We start from the raw sequence: 20,639 nt of genomic DNA on the forward strand, positions 1-20,639 counted from the left end.
AAATAGATACATGGCGTAGAAAAATTTAACACTGATGTAAGTTGCTTTACTAAAAACTCTGTTCTTCTGTACATACAGTGTACGTATGTGGTACACATCTGATTTTACTTTCTTTGCTTTGTGACACCACCCCTCTGTATCCACCAATACACCAAACCGCTAGTACCATATACGTTTGAGAGTAAATCCTTACTGGTCATGTCTTTTAAGTTGTGGCCAGTGCTTTGGTTAGAACAAAAAATTATTTTAATCTGTAGCAGGTGAGTCAATGAGGCGTGCCTACAGTGTCTTTGCCCCAGGTCTGTAATGCCTCTCCTTTCTTCCTCCCCACCCTCCTCATCATTAGGAATAACCCTAGGCAGGATTTCTATTTCTCGCTTGTCTAAACTGCACCTGGGTCACTACAGCTCAGGTGCAGTTTAGACAAGTGATGAATAGAGATCCTGCCTTGGGGCGGTCCTAATAATGAGGAGGGTGGGGAGGAAGAAAGGAGAGGCATCACAGACCTGGGGCAAAGACACTTTAGGCCACACTAGTTTGACTTGGCTGCTACAGATAATTTTTTGCTCTAACAAAGGCACCAGGCGCATTTTAAAAGACACAACCATAAGGTTTTCAAGAGTTCTCTGTGACATACGGACGTTTGCATGCAGTCTTAGGGTGCCTTCACACAGGACGTATTGCAGCGTATTGCTAGGACCTTACATCGTAGCGGATCTCACTGCAAAACTCAATTTCTGCTGCGATATGTCCTGTGTGAATGCACCCTTAGTGATACTTTCTTGGTAATACCTTTTTGTACATACAACCCAACTTTATACTGTACGTTCAGCCATCTCCTTTACAAATACACTGGCTGATCAGACTCTTAATCCATTTGTTTTCCAGTATGCCTCTACTGTTTTTTTGAGAAATGACTGAGTCCTGCAGAACAGTGGAGGTGCACTTTAATGCTCTGAATGTAGAGTATGGCAGCTATAAATCTTCAAGTTATTATGGTCATTTCTATGATTCTAAAATGTGCCCATATTACAGGATTTATAACACTTGACATGACTTATTGTTTACTATGAAATCTTATTAAAGCTTGGAACATGGAACCAAATTTAAGTTACTCTGTGGATATGTCTATACATTTTTTTTTAAATTCCTTAATGATGTGTTTGTTTCAGATGAGTCATCACTGTTTACTATAAGGATGATGGATTGCTTTTTTGGTGTAGCCTGTAATACTGTGTGTAGATAGATGTACGCACGTGTTGCTCCATTTTCTAGGCACTTTTTTTCTTTTCAAAACTGTAAAGTAAAGCTAAAAAAAGCTTACAATATGTAGTAAATTTGGCACTTAGTTTGTACTACATTGGCTGCCATTTATGCCACAATTCTCCTCCTTTGTTTCCTTCTTTTGCATGCAAGTTTCTTGATAAAATGCTCCTCAAAGGCTTGGTAGTATTATTATACTTCCTCCTTTAGGTTCCTATTTCACGGAGCGATAATCGGCCCGATTTGGCCGATTATCGCTCGGTGGAATAGAAAAAATTATCAGCCGATGATCATGTCATCGGCTGATCGTTTATTTATGCCCAATTATGCTCATTGGTCACCCACCGCGCATCGCTTCATGGAATAGCGGTGCGCGGCGGGCGACCAACAATTTAAGAAGCAGCAGCATACATTACCTAGCAGGGCTTCTCCTCCGCTCTGTCTTCCTTCCCGGGTCCCGTGGCGCAGCATCAGCTTCGGTGCAGCCTGACTGAGCTGTCAGACCTCTCAGCCAATCACTGGCCGTGACCGCGGGACTCGGGGAGGAAGACTGAGCGGAGGAGAAGCCCTGCTAGGTAATGTATGCTGCAAGGGCTGAAGGGACATCGATAATGATGTCGGGCCATGGAATAGGCCCAGTAAACGATCGCCAATCTAGCAGATCGGCGCTCGTTTACATCGTTGATAGGGCCCTGCTCAGCCCGTGGAATAGGACCCTTAGATTTCTGCTATGCAAATAGTGAAAGATAAAATGATCTACTACTGATCATTTACATGGGTGGTGTCTGACAGTCTGGGTCTCTGTTAAGCAAACCCTGACTATCTCAGTGCAAATGGGTTTTCTAGCTAATCCTTATAAATAATCAGACAGAAGAGCTGTACGCCTGTGCTTCTATGTCTAGTAACTACATCAACAATAAGTAGTAGTAGGTAGTAGTAGTAGTAGTATGATTTTTCTTATTTTAGGTCATTTAAGTTTTCTTTTAAATGGCCATTTTATCATAATATAAGCTATGCATTAACTCCTTAACATCAGATGTATGCCCTCCCTGGCTATAGAACTATGAAGCTAAACTTGCTTCATAGCAGCCAAGTCCTCACTGTTAATGATGGGCCGTTGCTACGGCCATTAACCCTCCTCTCACTGTCCGATTGGGATTGTTTTAATTGACTGCTGGAGGTCTAACACTTACCTCCATAAAGTCAGCTCAGTGATCTTCACATATTCTGCCACAGACATGCTCTAAGTGAAGATCGCAGATAACCCTGATCAGTGCTTTGCAGTGGTATAGCATTGGACAGTGTATGACGTTTAATCATTGCATGTAATAATCCCCTAGGGGGACTTAAAAAGTGAAAAAAAAAACAAAAAAAACCCTTTTTTAAAATAACATAGCCCCTCCCCCAATAAAAGTTAAAATGACCCCCCCCTTTACCATTTTATGTGTAAAACACCTAAAAATAGACAAACATATTATATATCGTAGCATGCACAATTGTTCCATCTAATAATGCATAATGCATTACAGTGAACAACGTAAAGGAAAAGGGGAAACAAGCACCAGGAGTGCAGATTTTTTTTCGTCACATTATCAGAAAAAAAAGAAAAATGATTTCGAAGATATTCAAAGATATGATACTAATAAAAACTAGATATTGTGGCGCAAGAAATGATGCACCAACCAGCCCTGTAGGGGGTGAAATTAAAGCTCTATGGCTCTTAGAAAGCAAGGAAGAAAGCGAAAACTCAAAAATGAAAATTGTCCTGGTCCTTAGGGACAAAATCCACTGTGTCCTCTCTGCAGCAAGCGGCACTTGGCTGTTTTGTACATCAATAAAAAATCCCCTCCCTTAATAAAAGTCTGAATCACCCCCCTTTTTTATATTTTATAAATAAAAAAAAAAAAAATAAACAAACATATTTGGTATCGCCGCGTGCGTAATCGCCTGAACTATAAAATTACTACATTCCTGATCTGGTACGGTAAACGGCGTAAGTGTGAAAACCTACCATAGGACAAAATTGATGATTTTTGATCACATCAAATCCCGAAAAATTGCAATAAAAAGCGATCAAAAAGTCACATATGCGCAATCAAGGTACCGATAGAAAGTACACAAAAAAAAAATGACACCTCGCACACCCATAGACCAAAGGATAAAAGCGCTAAAAGCATGGGAATGGAGCGATTTTAAGGAACATATATTTGTTAACAATGGTTTGAATTTTTTACAAGCCATCAAATTAAATAAGTTATACATGCTACATATCGTTGTAATCGTAACGACTTGAGGAACATAATAAGACATTTTTACCCCAGGGTGAATGGCGTAAAAACCAAAAGCCCGCAAATAAAAAGAATGCAGTGGGGGTTTTTTTGGGGGGTGGGGCGGGGGGTCCAATTCTTTTTGCAGTGTAATTTCTGAAAACATGCAGCCTGTCATTGCAAAGTACAATTAGTGGCGCAAAAAATAAGGGCTCATTTGGGTTTCTAGGTGAAAAAAATGCAACTGCTATGGCCTTTTAAGCACAAGGAGGAAAAAAACGAAACCGCTAAAATCAAAATTGGTCTCGTCTTTAAGGGGTTAAAGCAACTCTGTACCTTCGGATAGCTGCTTTTAATCCAAGATCTGTCCTGGGGTCCGTTCAGCAGGTGATGCAGTTATTGTCCTAAAAAAACAACTTTTAAACTTGCAGCCCCGTTCCCAACGGCCGTGGCCTAGATTGTGTATGCATTAGGCTGGCACCTCCTCCTCGCCCTCCTCATCATTAGGAATGCTCCTGACAGATTGTCTCCTATTTCCCACCTGTGTCAGCTTGGCACATGGGCTGGATTGTTAAGGCACCTGTGCAATGTTCAGCATGGAGAAAATGTTCCAGTGGCATTCCTAATGATAAAGAGGGTGGGGAGGAGGGACAGAGGGGTGGTGCAAAGTTAGGGCACAGATACTCTAAGCCACGCCTGTTGGGCACAGGGCTGCAAGTTTAAAAGTAGTTTTTTAGGACATTAACTGCATCACCTGACGAATGGACCCCAGGACAGATCATGGATCTAAAGCAGCTATCTGAAGGTACAAGTGGTTGGAGGGGGGGGGGGGGGGGGGGGTCAGATTGTGGGTACAGAGTCGCTTTAAGGGGTTAATGTCATTTGTAGCCTACACATGGTCTGATTTCACCATTTAGTGCATTAGACTCAACATTTATCCTTTTACTATTGTTGTTTACCAAACTGATTACTTGTATCCTTATTTCTGTTACCAGTTCGAATGATAGACTTTGTGGCAGGATAAAGAGAATATTTGCACAGTAGCACTATGACAGGTAGTCCAATAGATCTGCTGTGACTAATTTAGAAGTGTCAGTGCTGCAAAACGAGGAACCACCGTCAAGTAATATAAATGGGAGGTCAGCTTGGAGGGTATTGCAGTGGCACAGATGGCAATTTTAGCAGTGGTTTTCATGTAAGTCTTACAAAAAAGGTATCCTGACATTTGTTAGATCCATTATTTCTTATGGTTCAGACCCTTGCACTTCTCTCTAGTAACCTAAAACGAGTATTCATAAGGCGTATTTCACATAATGTTTAAGGAAGGATATACAGTATGTATCCTGAGTGTGTGTGTAATCCTGGCTGGATGGTAACACATATTGCTTCTCTCTTTATATAAAGGGCCAAAGCCCAGCCAGACATAGAAATATGTGTGCATTTTCTTTTTTTTTTATGACTGACATCTGTCTTTATCTGGTAATTATTATTTTTTGTTTACAACAGTTGCCTTTGTAACAGCCTTTTATAGCAATAGGGGTTGTGCTGGAGGTTATTGAACAATTTAATGTCAGGATGGGTACCAGCTTGCCACCAGTCACTATTGGCCAGTTCTATTGATGAGGTTTCATTTACTCAGCTGTTAGCGATTTACTGTGTTTTCAACAATACTTTAAAATTTAAAGGCCGGGTTCACACTGAGCAAAACTAGCGGAATTCCACGGCGGAATTGTCCTCAGCGGAATGCCGTTTGCCTCCCTAATAATGGGAGTCTATGGGAGACGCGCGCTCCTGCTCTGTCCGCGCTGAAGAATGAACATGTTCATTCTTCAGCGCGGAGAGACGCTGTGAGAACAGCAGCGCGCGCCTCCCATAGACTCACATTATGAGAGGGAGGCTAACGGGAATTCTGCTAGTTTTGCTCAGTGTGAACCCGGCCTTTAATGGCTAATGGTACAAACAGAAACCAGGCGTTGTCATGGGCATGCCAGTGGCCTTGCTAACTTGATTTTTAGCAGGATTTGAACGGATGGTGTTCAACGTGTCTAAACCCTACACAAAATGTATACCGTATTTTTCGGCGTATAAGACGACCCATCGTATACGCTCCGGCCGGGATCCCACGCCGGGCCGCACAGAAATGACATGTCAGTTTTCACTTAATTGCGGCCGCAGGAAACCCTGTCAGTTCACACAATGAAGCGAGCGGCGGAGGCCGCTTGCTTTATTGTGTCCTATGGGGACACAACTGAGATGATCTTAGCAGGGACCGGCCATTCCGTGACCCGGCCGGTCTCTTACAAAGTATGAACATAGCCTAAAGTTTTATGTAGCTAATGATAATCTAATGGCAACTCTCAGGTGTAGATTTTATATTTTACAGCCCTCTCATTATAATGCTTTATTTATGTGACTTATGTTGTTGCAAAATGACCCTTTTCATTCACTATGTATGTCCTATACTTTATTATATCCATTAAACCATATGCAATAAGGGTGTTTAGAATAATGTTGCCAGTGTTATTTATTTTCACCTCTGAAAAAGAGACTTGACTTTCAAATGCATTTTTTCCCCAGATTGGAGCTTATGACCAGCAAATATGGGAGAAATCTGTGGAACAAAGGGAAATAAAGGTAAATTTACTGTTTCCTATTTCAGAGTCTACTTCTATTTCTTGACTGGTGTGAGCCCTCTCCGCAGCCCGCGGTCCTCGGTTGCTATGTGTACCCAGGGACTGCGGGTATTAGCCGCTGCGGACGGCTAATTAACTATTTAAATGCAGCTGTCAAAGCTGACAGCTGCATTTGAATAGTATGTATATGTGCCCCCTGTCCCTGGTGTCTAGTTGAGGCCCCCCCCCCCCCCCAGCGATGCGATTGCAGAGTGGAGATCCGTTGTAATGAGCCGGCCGGGGCTCAGCGTCGGAATGATGCTGATCCCGTTTCGGCAATCCATTCAGATGGTCTGCAGCAGATCATTATACTAGAGCACTGATCTGATGGATCAGTGCTCTATTATATACACAGCATTGATCTCAATGGAAGAGCAGGGCTGTCTATATAGAAGTCCCCCAGGGGGCTTCTAACTACTGTATGTGGGGAAAAAAAAAGTGTTTTTATTAATAAGAAATCCCCTCCCCTAATAAAAGTTTGAATTACCCCTCTTTTCCCATTTTATAAATAAAAATAAATAAAAAAATAAACATATTTGGTATCGCCGCGTGCGTAATCACCCGAACTAATAAATGATTACATTCATGATCTCGCCCGGTTAAACGGCGTATACGCAAAAAACGCCAAAGTGCAAAATCACGCATTTTTCTTTACATTAAATCCAGAAAAAAATTAATAAAAAGTGATCAAAAAGTCGCATATATGCAAACAAGGTACCAAAAGAAAGGACAGATCGCGAAGCAAAAAATGACATCTCACACAGCCCCATAGACCAAACAATAAAAGCGTTATAAGGATGGGAATAGAACGATTTTAAACACATTTAGTTTTCTTTAAAAGGTTTAAATTTTTTAAAAGCCATTAAATAATATACAAGTTATACAAATTACATATCGTTGTAATCGTTCTGACTTAAGGGAACATAGATAACACGTCAGTTGTACCATAGGGCGAACCGCGTAAATACGAAACCCCTCAAAATAAAAGGAATTGCACCTTTTTTTCAAATTTCACTGCACATATAATTTTTTTCTGTTTTTTTTCAGCATATTTTATAAACAAATTAAGTCTGTATTTGCTAAGTATAATTGGTGTCGCAAAAAATAGTGCTCATGTGGGTCTGTAGGGGGAAATATGCAAGCACAGTGGCCTTTTAAACATGATGAGAAAAAAGCGAAAGCGCAAAAATGAGAACTGGCTCCGCCCTTAAAGGGTTAAACTAGACAGACTACAGATAAGCCATATTTATCCATGAGCCTGATAGGACTATTCTATGTTTGTAATATAAAAGAATAAGAGGACTTTAGTAACTTTGGGCCCATGGGTATTGAAAGCAGTTCTCTTACACTCTGTGCCCACAGTATATAGATCTTTCTGGTACTTTCACACGTACCGGATTCACAGCGGATTTCACACTGCGAGTTTGCAGCGAAATCCGCTGCGAATTCAAGTAGTGTGAAGGTCTATGGGGTTACATATCTGCAGGGGAGTTTTCATTTCACTGAGGATATGTAACCCGGCTCCTCATACCATATTAAGTAACTCAAAATATTAGTGCAAATTTGTCACCCGCTGACTGCCTACCCAGCTGTATTCAGAGCATACTGCAACTCCCAGCATACCTCCTTGTGCACTACAACTTCCATCATTCCTCCTTGTGCACTACAACTCCCAGCATTTCTCCTTGTGCACTATAACTCCCAGCATTCCTCCTCGTGCACAACTCCCAGCATTCCTCCTTGTGCATTACAACTCCCATGGTAGGTACATTGGGAGGTAGAGGGGAATTAAAAAGTGGGGAAAAAAAAAAAAAGTTTTTAAAAATTAAGTTTCATAATAAGAAAAAAAGAAACATGTTCGGCATCATTGCATGCGTAATTGTCCAAACTCTAAATTGTAACAAAAAAAAAGTGATCAAAAAGTCACATAAATAAAAATATGATACAAAGGGGCATCTTATCCGAAGGCTGAGTAAAGGGCATTATATTTGAATTTTTAGGCCGGGTTCACACCGAGCAAAACTAGTGGAATTGTCCACCGCTGAATGCCGTTAGCCTCCCTCTCATAATGTAAGTCTATGGGAGGCGCGTGGTGCTGCTCTCCCCGTGCTGAAGAATGAACATGTTCATTCTTAAGGGTGGAGAGACGCTGTGAGAACAGCAGCGCGTGCCTCCCATAGACTCTCATTATGAGAGGGAGGCTAACAGCATTCCGCGGCGGACGATTTTGCTAGTTTTGCTCAGTGTGAACCCGGCCTTAAATGTTTTTTTTTCCCCCAAACTTTATTTAGTGTCAAAATATTTATAATCAAACTTAATAAGCCGGTATGAGTATCGAACTCGAATTCTGGTATTGTGACATCCCTAATGTCTAGTAGCTGTCCGATGTCCTTCCCCCCTCCTCCCCTTCCCTCCTTCCTTTTGGAAGCTACACTTTGGACACCATAGAAAAGAGCAAGTGAGCATCAGGGAGCAGACCAGATACAACCTTTTCTGCTCAGTTTACAGCCCCTTTTAAGCGTTCCTATCATTTTGCAAAACTGGGTGTTAAGACCTTCACAGTCTCTGCAAGCAGCAGAGAGAAGCTCTAACCGTCAGACCCTTTTCTTTTTTTCACATTTTGTCATGTTGTGCCCCCATAAAGTTTTTGCCATCATTCTACTCTTAAATAGGTTATGTCATGAAGAAAGATAGGTCTATACTGATGCATTATGCTGATTAAAGCATATTTGATAAATGCTGACTGATAAACATTTACGTTTGTTATGTTCTTACGTAGCAGTCCAGAAGTTTATTTCATTTTTTTTTTTTTTGCTTTTTCTAATTCAGCACATGCTAAAACAGGTGATTAGATAATCTTGTTTATACTCGTTCTAGGTTGTCTGCAATCTTGGTATACTGTGGTATACCTGGTACTTGGTATACCCTGGTATACTGATTCTGCCTACTATTTCCATGATGCCACTTAAGGGAGGGGACAGAGTCTAATCTCCGCACCACTTCCACCACCACAGACCACTTCCTGGTACTCAAAGCCATGCAGTTTTCTGGTGGTCTAAGTAGTGGGTGCTTGACCCAGCTGCAGCCAGGAATTGTGTATATGCAGCTGAGCTTAGATGAAACAGATGACACTACAGAAATAGTAGTAATTAGTGTGCGATACATAGGCAAAAAAATTTAACTAGCAGGACTTAATTCTAGCAGGCAGAATAAGTGAGTTTGTGTCACTTACTTTTGCCCTTTATTATGAAGAAACACACCTCTAAATGTAATTATATATTTATGCCTACCGCAGTATGGCTATGTTCACACGCATTTACACTTTTGGTCAGCATTTTTTCAACCAAAATCAGGATTGGTACAAAGAGGGCAAATTTATAATAGAACAATTTTCACAGTTTTGTTGTTTTAAACCCACTCCTGGTTTTGGTTGAAAAAAGGATGGGTAAAAAGGCCATACACTGGAGATTTGAGACACTCATAAGGACAGTTTATACTATTGTGGTCGGTCCATGCTTCTTTAGTCACAGATCTGTTGGAAAGTCAACTTTCCGTGTTATATTCCCGTAGTCATTGCCGATACATAGCAAATTGTTCCTGGCAAGTGACAGATGTGCACCAAGTGGTATGTTCTAATTCATTGCATCATTACTTCATCAGCAGAAACCTAGAAACCTAGCTCAGGGCTGAGTGCAAGACAGGGACAGGGACATGGCTGAGTGCAAGAAAGGGATCTTTCCGCCATCTTGTTCTCATCCAGAGCAACTACCTGTGTGGACAAATCAAGAATGACAATTCAGATGTCGGTCATCTAATATCTTTAGAGTGCAGCCAGTTTAGTGTGGTAGTACTTGTGATTTCACCACATATATTTCTATTTATATGTATACATGATTTCAACAGCGTCAGTACATCACAGTTTGCTGCACATGAGTGGGCCTCTTCAGGGTCCATGGACATATTTATAAGTATCATAAATAGTGGTTAAAGCAATTGCAATGAAGCTTCTAACCTAAGATAATTTTTTATGATTGTATACAGTTCATTAGATTGGTAAGTCTAAATGCACAGTGTGAATTTTGTGGTGTCTAACGGAAATGACTTGGTCACTTGTATCACTATTACAGTACTTCTCCAATACAGTAATAACTGTAAACCTATTATTGTATTTCTATGACCCTAACACTGTCTTCAGTTTGATGATATGTGTGAATTCTTCTGGGAATGTATTAAAGTCTTCTTTTTTTTTAATAACTGCATGTTAGACTACAGTAACAATTCTTAATCCAGTAGCCAGATTGCTTGTTTAAAACAAGAGGTGAATGTCATCTAGCTTAGAGGTCCCCAACCTATGTTTCAGACTGGACTCCAGATATTGGGAACACCATTGTTCCAAATTTCTGATTCAGAATTTCACCTTGCTTACAAGTAGCACACCCATTACAATTGTGTTCCATTCATGACAGATCTACCTTACTGATCGGTACATTTGGGCTCCTGGCTTACACATTGGATACCTCTGATATAGGTGATCTGACCTGGTTACAGATATCAAATTATTTTAAAGGGAATGTGTCATCAGAAAATTACCTCCTTATCTAAATTACGTTTTTATGTTTAGTGTTTTTGATAAAAAAAATTTTTAACTAATTTCTATTTTACTGTCTAGTTTTAAATAATCCTGAAATCCTGTGGTTTCCATTCTGGTCACTAGGCCTAAAATTAAGATATAACTTCCTGTTCTGTATAGATAATTTCCCAGCAATGTCCTTATTACCAACACAGACAGGAGTACATTGAGAGGTGGCACGAGTATATAGATGCATAGAGAACAGAGATGCACACAGTAGCTGCTGCTTACAACTCAGCGTCCCCTCCCTGTAGAATGATCTATATAAAGATTACTGATTCATTACCTTTAAGCCCTACTAACTGTAGTTACCATGCACATTACAAATGAATGTCCACATTATTAGTCTCTTTGGGACTAACAAAGTTGTCGCAGCATGTGTTTTCCTCCACATTGCATGATGTTTATGAAGGATTTCTGATGACATGCAGCTATATGCTTGCTCAGGTTTATGTATAACAGATGTGACCATTGCAGAAATATCAATACTGTTCATTTGTTGTAATAGAATTTTTCATTCTGTGGTTATATATTGTTACATAAACTCATTGACAAAAAAATAAATAAAAAATAACGCACTCAGAAATATCAGATTACTGCAGTCAAAGGCCGTATTACATAGCAAGATATTGAGGAGGAAGTGATCGTCAACCTTTCAGGTCAGCGCTCGCTTCCTCCTCGTTCCCTGCTCGCTGTCTGTGCTATTACCCACAGACAGCGAGCGGGGAGGGACTGTGAGGAGCTGGGGGAGGGATCCTTAGATCTGGGCAGCCCATTGAAGCCAGCAACTGTCTGCTGACGCTGCTCCTATTACATGAAGTGACAAGCAGCAGATCATCTCTGACATGATCAGGCCATTTCAACCTGTTAAAAGACCATGATTAGCCGACATTATGCTTATCAACTGATCTCAGCCGACATTGTGCATATAAGCTGGCCTTTTAACATGTTCTATTACACCAAACGATTATCGGCTGATAATTGTTTGGTGTAGTTAGGCCTTAAAGTTGTATTGTCACCCCCTTACTCTATGTGCAGTTCTCCACACCATCCACAGGCTTAGATGCTGCACATTCAAAATACGCCTGATAACACGTCTCTGTCTTCTTTCTGCTTTAAAATTGCTTCATTTTATCGATGAACAGTGACACTTAGATGGGGCGTCATGGCAGTGGGGTCATCTCTCCTATATTGACTGTGGCAGTTAGGTTCTGTCTTCCAGGTGGTTATAGTGCCTAACTGCGATGAAGCCTGCACCTAGGTGCCCCTGCGCACTGATGAAATGAAGCGATTTTAGAGCAGAAAGAAAACAGACAAGTGTTCTACAGGTATAAATTGAATGTGCAGCATCTAAGCTTGTGGATGGTGCGGAAGAGAGTAACAGTGACAGTATCACTTTAGTCTCAGGCAGATAAGTAAATGATCTAATTAGACACTGGTTCTTATCACAAGAGGGCATAAAAGTGCTTCCCCTGCTGCCCTATAAAAAAATGCTGGCAAAGACTACTTTTGGGTAGTGTACCTCTTGGTGAGAGATCATTAACTGCTAGAAATGCCTCTGGGACACACTCAGACATTTAGCCTGCCTGACAGGTTTTAATAGGGGATGCATCATTGGACTGAGAGAAGCAGGATGGTCATTTAGACTAATTATTTCCTTTTGCCCACGCCAATTGAGCATTGAGAGTGAGTCAGTTTTGGCAGCCTACAATCTGTGGGCAAATGTGCCACTGGATGCCATGCAGAATCTCTATGCCTCCATGTCCATTCGTATCTTATCTTATATTCATGCTAGACATGACCCAATGGGATACTAGAGCCTCCTTATCCTAATAAATATATCCTTCCACTCTAATGTTATAAACACACACACACACACACACACACACACACACACACATATGTGTGTGTGTGTTTGTGCATCCTTTCACTCTAATAAATGTAGTCACTTACATATATCATCATTACAATCAAACAGTTTCATTTGATTCCAACAACTTAAGGTGGTATTTTTTTTTTGTCAATGAGTGTGTATATTTAGTTTTTTTTTAATAAAAAAATGTTGGCAGACATGCAGTTTAGTACAGTTTGAGATGAAAGGATTTAAGGATGAATTTGCAAGTCTATTAGTGTGTTCTGTCGCTGCTACTGCTGTAGAGATTACCTTATTTAAGGGAAGTCATAAATGTAATGGACTATTTATGGCTGTCTTCTGCTAGTAGAAGGCCTGTCTACATGCTTTACCCTTTTTGCATATTGATATAATGTTGGACTACAGCAGTGGGCCATATAATGTAACAGTAGAACAGTGGGAGAGAACAATGGGGTGAAGGCTGCTTGACTCTCCATTATAATTTGCCATTCTGGGTAAATGAGAAGCCGTCAACCCCTTTGGCTACTGTAATGGCTACTAACTCTAAAGAGACAGCATCTGTTAAGTGATCCCCCAGCTGTCGGCCTCTCTAGATACTATTGTACACTATTGCATTGGGGATGTTATAGTAGTAATAGGACCTAGTACTAGGGTAATAAATGTATTACTTTTAGGTTACACTAGGGTAACCTTTTTTATTGTGTTGTTCAAACACCATCAGCTGTATTGTAAAGTGGCCAGCTACTTACAGGAAAATGGGGGAGCTTTATAGCTCTGATTTGTCTTACACATATATCAGATTTGTTGCTACGAATATAAATGTCTGTCTGTTTTAATATTTTTAAGAAAAAAAATATTTTGGTTGTTGATTTTGTTTTGGTCCATTTGAACAGGGTTTAAGAAACAAGCCAAAGAAAACTGGACACGTAAAACCAGACCTGATTGATGTGGATCTTGTGAGAGGTATAGTGTTTAACTGTGATTTTCCTTATCATTTTACAATGTGATTGTGTTACTCTTAGTGACTTAAATTACCTTACCATCACAATGGAAAGAGAGGTGTCAGGGAAGTTCAAGCTAATAGGAGGTTTCACCTGCCTTACAGGTGACATGATGCATAGATTGTGCTGTACCTATTGTTTAGATGCGGTAGCAATGGTAACATTCTGTCTGTAATAACTTGTCATTAGCATGAATATCTGGATTGACTCCTCATCCTTGAGCAAGCTGAAGAATATGTAATCTGTAACCCAGTGTGTTGTGTAACACAGTAAGAAATTGCTATGGAGATATTCATCTGGTCAGTCATTTGGACAAATAAAACTAAATAGAAATATAATTGCCGATAATAAAGTTAGATTATGGCACAAACCTCAGCATTTAGTTTCATTCCTGGATAAGAATGCATAGTAATTTGCTGAGGGGCTTTTTTCCTGGTCAATGTACATCCCTTTGATGGGGTTGTGCCTGTTATTACATTGTTAACTCTTTCTTGTTCTTATAGAGGATGTACCATTAGGTACACCCTCATTAATATGACCCACGGATAGAACGGCGCCGTCTTGGGGAAGCCAGTGACGCGGTCCGTTTTTTGAACCACGGCCTGGTACCCATCGATAGAACGGCGCCGTACACGGGAACCGGGCCGCAGTTCAAAAAACGAACCGCGGCACCGGCTTTCCTGTGACAGTGCCGTTCTATCCGTAGGTCATATTAAAGAGGATGTACCTGATGGTATTGATGTATCAGTTAATATACAGTAACTGCTCCAGTGGATCTCTTATGAGTTGGAGATGACACAAAGTGATCAGTAAACAATTAAGAAAATAATTGTGTCATTGTTTGAAATTCTTAATCTTACCTGAAATAAATTTTCTTTCACTTTACCAATTGTCTTTCCAACAAGGGTCTGCATTTGCAAAAGCAAAACCAGAAAGTCCATGGACATCTCTTACAAGAAAAGGAATAGTTCGAGTTGTATTTTTTCCATTTTTCTTTAGATGGTGGCTTCAAGTAACATCAAAGGTCATTTTCTCTTGGCTGCTCCTACTATATCTCCTTCAAGGTAGTTGTATACACATGAAGTATTGATATGTTCTGTTTGTTTTCTTTTATTGACAGTTCTCTGCATAGGGCTTGTACACTTGGCCTAGTTTACTTGATAGGAAAAACCTTCACCATGTCCTTGTGCTTTAAGTATTCTCTTCACATCACTTTGGAAATGCATTAATAATGTACTTTTCTCGGTGCTTTCCAGCAGCATTCATTGTGCTCAAGCAGTAATTATGTAGACAGTGACGGACACCATTCATTCCATTGTTCACTTGTGATTATTTGTCAAAGCAACTATATATTCTTTTTCCCTTTTTTGTATACCATACATTATGTTGCATTGTGTAAATGAATCCTGGGTAACCTGGGTTTTATTAAATGTGCAGTATAAAGGTTCTGTTCACTCCAATGGCTCTGGAGAGGTTCCTGTTGGTGGTTTTGACATTTTTGACTGCAAGAAGAACTCTGCAGACTATGTTTTAAAATGTCATAATACCCGAAGTCAGTGATGCTAATGTGAAAAGGGCACTTTAGATTAGGGAAACCCAGATCTGAAATTAGTTTTTTAAAGCTGTTTTCCTTGGCATGCGGTGAGCATAGTCAATCCCAACTCCACTCCCAGTTTTTGGAGCACCTTTATTGAGATCTAGGGGGGCATTCCAGCTGTCAGACAACCTGAAATAATACACTTATTCCATATAAAAGGCCATAGTGGCAAAACTCCCGTAAGGGTTGGTAAACATTAGAAAAGGGCTCTACCTGTGTGCCATACACCAGCATGTCGCCAGAATGGCAGGCCAGTTAAATGGACCTAGCATAGTGTACTAATTCCTATATTCAATCATGTTCCCAGATGTATGCTTTTGAGTCCTGAAGATGTATCACCTGTAGTCACTATTAGACCACACTCTGCCTATGAAAGTGAGTGCATTTTCCTCAGTATATGTTGGCATACCTTTCTGCTTGTATGTTGATGTGTACTACACACACAGCTTCTTTACAAATGTAGCACAGCCTTAGGTGCAAAGTAATGTGATTATTTTTCAGTAGTCTTTAGTCTGTGTTTTATACAGAAATGGCTTTTTATAGTGTTGGCTCCATTACTGGATTTGTATTTGGAAAATCATTAGTGTGCCAGACAGTGACTCATAGCTGAGTCACTGTCTTCTGTATCAGTCACACATAAAAACAGTTCTGGTGCCAGCCTTTGTAGAAGATTCAGGTGCCTTTCCCCATCCTATTTTTTCTGCATTGGGATGCAAGTAAATAGTGCTCATTTAAATAGTGAAGAACGCCCCTTCACAGTTTGTCATGGTACCATGCTGCATCAACTTACAGAGCTCTCCTCTGTGGTTCTCAGTAAACACGTCATAAGCTTTACAACTGCATTCCTTTTTATGTTATGAAGAGCTTTCGTGTAGGTAGGAAAAACATTATTGTTTTGTAGGGAAAGAACTGTAACAAGATAAAATCTACATCTCCCAATAGAGAAGGCTTTGTGTGCAAAAATAATCAAACAATCCTACAAGAGAGCGAAAACATTATAGGAGCTCCACAATGAATACTGGCTTTGTGAATATATTTGTGTTAGACTTCATTCAGCAGATTTTTGCAATACAATATTGAAAACAAACAAGCATAACACGATGCTAATAATGGGTAATGACGTAAGAAAGTTTTTTTCGTCCTTTAGAGGGTACATTTACACCTAAAGTATCACAGTTGATTTCGCACTGCTGGAAGTCCCCGAAGCCTCTGTCATTTTCCCGAAGCTCTCCCGGCAGCCAAGCGTCTCTGAGCTTCTCCGATGAGTCGCTCGGCTGCCCAGGAGAGCTTCGGGGATCTCCGGAGCAGACAGTGTGCATCACACTGCTTGTGCCGGGAACGAAGGATAGGTGAGTTTACGTTTTCTTTCTCAGGGGTTGCCACAAACGGTGGGGTTGCAGCCATTTTTGAGCTCCCCCACCGCATGCGACGACCATACCCAGCGTATAAGATGCCCCCCAACTTCTGAGAAGATTTTTCTGGGTTAAAAAGTTGTCTTATACGCCAGAAAATACGGTATTCTTTTCTGCTAAAATATTTTAAGTGACAGTTACACTTTAAGTATGTGAGCATTTATTGTTTAGTGCAGAGGGAGGCAGTGGTTAACGGTATAACTCAATATAAATAGTTGAACGAAGCGTGGAATCTGTAGCATAAAATATGCAGCGTATAAAATATGCAGTTCGTTTTTTCCTTTTACTTTATCATAATATATTCAATCAATGGCATTTATTGTGGGGTTTATTTTGGTTGTTCTTTGTGATTTTAAGGTTATACCTATATTTAGTCCTTTTTCCTCTTGAACATCTTGCTTTTAATTCTGCTGAAAAGGCATTTCAATTACAATAAAGTCCTGTGTTGGCGCAGCAGACTATTGATTCACGGGCCTGTGGTGACCTGCGCTGCAGTAAATGAAAGCACATGAAATAATTTATGGTGCAATCAAGTGACTAGTATGTGTGACCTTTCTGCAAGCGCCTGGGTAGCTTTTATTTGCATTCCCTCGCTGGTATCTGTTTCCATGGTTACCTATTTTTAGCCTGCACATATGCTTTATATTTATTGAGGTTACAAATTATTTCGGCTTTCTTGAGGAGTCCACCCACTTTGTCTGGATTAAGATATTAAGGCTTTTTTATATCTTGGATATACAATAGTTTCTGTTTTGTTTTTGTATATGATCACAGTGGAAACATCATTGCTTCTGGGAAATTTATCGACGCTGCATTTTTGGACAATAAGGTGCACCAACAGTTAGATACATGTAAAGAGGAATCATATTTTTACTGTATCTGCCCTTTGCTACAGTGCAGACACAATAATGTATTAACACAAAAATATCGCATGACTGCACCAGGCACAGGACCCTCTCACTATGGCTGACACAGTGCCCCACCTTTTTCAGGGACAGCATTGCTATGCAGATTTTACATGACAGCCCAGTGATTCTGTACATAAGGCCAAGTTACATGCTGTTTCCCCTGGCAGCTGCGGAATCCAGACTGTTCATCTGAATACAGACATTGTGAACACGTGTTTGCAGTGCAGTGAGACATGTTGGATTTGCTGCAGATTTGTGACTTGGATTCTGTACTGCACCAATTCATAGCAAATGACAATACTAATAATATGTACATTAATATATACAATAATATGTACATACATATATACATATTGTACTGTATTCCATTTGTAGGGGAGATTTTCCATACAGAAAACCAAGCAAGCATATGCAGTGTGCTCATTTTATTGCAGAAATGCTGCAGCTATTGAAGATGAAAATCTAAAAATCTTTTCATTTGTCCGCTATTGAAGTGGCAGAGAAAGCAGAATTGTCAGTAGATTTGTAAAAACAAAAAATAGCTTGTTGTTCATATGGAGTTGATACAACATACTAAACCAGTCATTCCTTAAAGAACTTTTCAAAGACACGAATGTTAACTTGGATAAATTCTTGACATAGTATAATTTAATTTAAAAAAAAAAAAAGTCAAAAGTTTTACCTGTAGGTGTCTGGGTATTCGGACCCCAACCAATTGCTAAAATAAGCAGGAGGAAGCGCTGAGCTGATCGGAAAATTGCGTTACAAACTTCCCTTGTGGAACTAATAAAAAGTAAAGTCAATCAAGAGTCACATTTCTCCTTAAAAAAAAAAGCAAGTTTTTATATAATCACTATATAATATATATAATTTAGTATCCCCAGATCCATAATGAACTGTAAAATTCTTTTTATTATTTATTCAACATGGTAAAAGTCATATATTCCTCCAAATGAAAAAGTTAATATTAAATTGTACAACTTATCCTGCAAGAAGAAGGTCAATTACGGCACCAGAAAAGAGGCAATGAAAAAACTAAGAAAATTACTTGGTCATGAAGGGTTTAAAGCACCATTATTTTATTGTTTTGGATCATATACTATATTTCAATGTGTTATGCAGTATTGCTGCCCTTCATCTTCAGTTTAGTTGGCATGTATTTACTCTGTAAAAGTTAAAGTCCACATATGTTATTTGTATTTCTGCTTATGTTTTACAGTTGCCTCAATAGTATTATTTATCCTTTCTCCTGGGCCTCACTGTGTACCGCTTACTGAAGTTATCGGGCCAATATGGTTAATGCTGTTACTTGGAACAGTTCATTGTCAGATTGTGTCAACACGGACGGTTAAATCACCTCCAGTCCTAGGTGGAAAAAGAAGAAGGTAAAGGAGGAAAAGATGGAATGCAGTCCTATAGATTACCTGTCGGCTCCCCTGATATATCTGTCTTAGTAAATAGCTATTTCTGAAGCCTCCTCTATTCCTTCTAGAAATGTGTCTATAAATTGACAAATGGGTTTTGCCAGTTGAGGGTGTGCCCCTACAGTGTCTGACCCTGTCACATCAGTGCTGATCATGCCAGAGTGTATAGGGACTCCTACACTGTCCTGCATGCTGTCAATTCATTCAAACATTTCAAGAAGGGATAACAGAAGAACCACACAGAGAAAAGAGAGAAAAAATGCCCCAGAATTGTTGTTTTACGGGGAATCATTACTTTTGTAGAAGTTCTTATTTAACCAGACCTATCAGGAGAGGCCGCAGGTCCTCTTAATGTGTGATTTCTTCATGCATGAACTGTTTTCATTACTAATGAACTTTAGTGTGGCAACTGTCTTTTAAAACCTTTGGATGCCATGTGGATGGAAGCATCAGTGTATAAGATCTTGCAGTATATCTACCATTAGTATGCAGTCGTCTTCCATAATCAGAAATAATAAGCTGAATTACCACTGGAATCATGGGACGTTAAAAGGGTTTCTATTGTACATTATGTGGAGAGGCATGGCTGGGGTACAAAACGGTTTGTTAAACTTATCTAAAATGAATCTATCCATGTATTTAAAAATATATAGCATTAAAATCCATACATTTTTACCTGTCCGTACAGCATGGAGTATATACTCATTGTAATTGTAGCTTATAACAAATTGTGTAGCAAAATGTATGAATAACATAGTCTTCAATCTCCCAGTGTAGTTTAGGATCACATACGGACTCTAGCAGAATTGTAATGTATAAAATTACAGAGTTTATTCAATGTCATCATAAAAATCGACCTAACAATCATCCCCTAAAAACAAAACATAAATGCTGGAAAAAAAATGCAAGATCGCCATGGTCCTTATTTATAAACTAGGAGTAAAGACCATGGCAGACTGAAGGTGGTATAATATTATAATGTAAAATGGTTGTAGTCTGTACAAATATATAATAGATGATTAAAAAAGAAGTCCAATGAAAATTTTTATTAAAGTATTTTATTGCTTCCCAAAAGTTATACAAATCGTATTCTTGTAAAGTTCTTTTTTCCCTGCACTTACTACTGCATCAAGGTTTCACTTCCTGGATAAAATGGTGATGTCACGACCCGACTCCCAGAGCTGTGCGGGCTGTGGCTGCTGGAGAGGATGATGACAGGGGGACACTGAGGGACACAGGGCACTGGAGGGACACTGAGCATCCCTCTGCCATCATCCTCTCCAGCAGCCACAGCCCGCACAGCTCTGGGAGTCAGGTCGTGACATCACCATGTTATCCAGGAAATGAAGCCTTGATGCAGTAGTAAGTGCAGGGAAAAAAGCACTTTTATAAGCATTTGCCGTAATAAGTGTGTATTGTTGAATTATATAACCTTTGGGGGGGGGGGCAATACAATACTTTTAAAAAGTTTTTTTGCCGAACTTCTCCTTTAAGGGAAGGGTTAATAACCTTTGCTTTTTCTAAACAGGTGGTTATTCTGTTGCCAGACTTGCCAAATATTGTTGCTGTATATGGCATCCAAAGTCAAGTGC

The 20,639-nt window shown here is 39.8% G+C and overlaps 1 protein-coding gene across 2 annotated transcripts in view; it reads left to right on the forward strand.

The window, feature by feature from the left end:
* Nucleotides 1–20,639, forward strand: part of PHTF2 (putative homeodomain transcription factor 2) — a 91,502-nt gene that overhangs the window by 43,572 nt on the left and 27,291 nt on the right. For both annotated transcript variants that reach the window (XM_069978143.1, XM_069978153.1), the window contains exons 3-6: nt 6,108–6,164; nt 13,599–13,668; nt 14,612–14,770; nt 18,843–19,008. In XM_069978143.1, the coding sequence (XP_069834244.1) occupies nt 6,108–6,164; nt 13,599–13,668; nt 14,612–14,770; nt 18,843–19,008 (452 nt within the window). The remainder of the gene's footprint in view (nt 1–6,107; nt 6,165–13,598; nt 13,669–14,611; nt 14,771–18,842; nt 19,009–20,639) is intronic.

The sequence above is a fragment of the Dendropsophus ebraccatus genome, chromosome 1, assembly GCF_027789765.1.
Source record: "Dendropsophus ebraccatus isolate aDenEbr1 chromosome 1, aDenEbr1.pat, whole genome shotgun sequence".
Taxonomy (NCBI): Eukaryota; Metazoa; Chordata; class Amphibia; order Anura; family Hylidae; genus Dendropsophus; species Dendropsophus ebraccatus.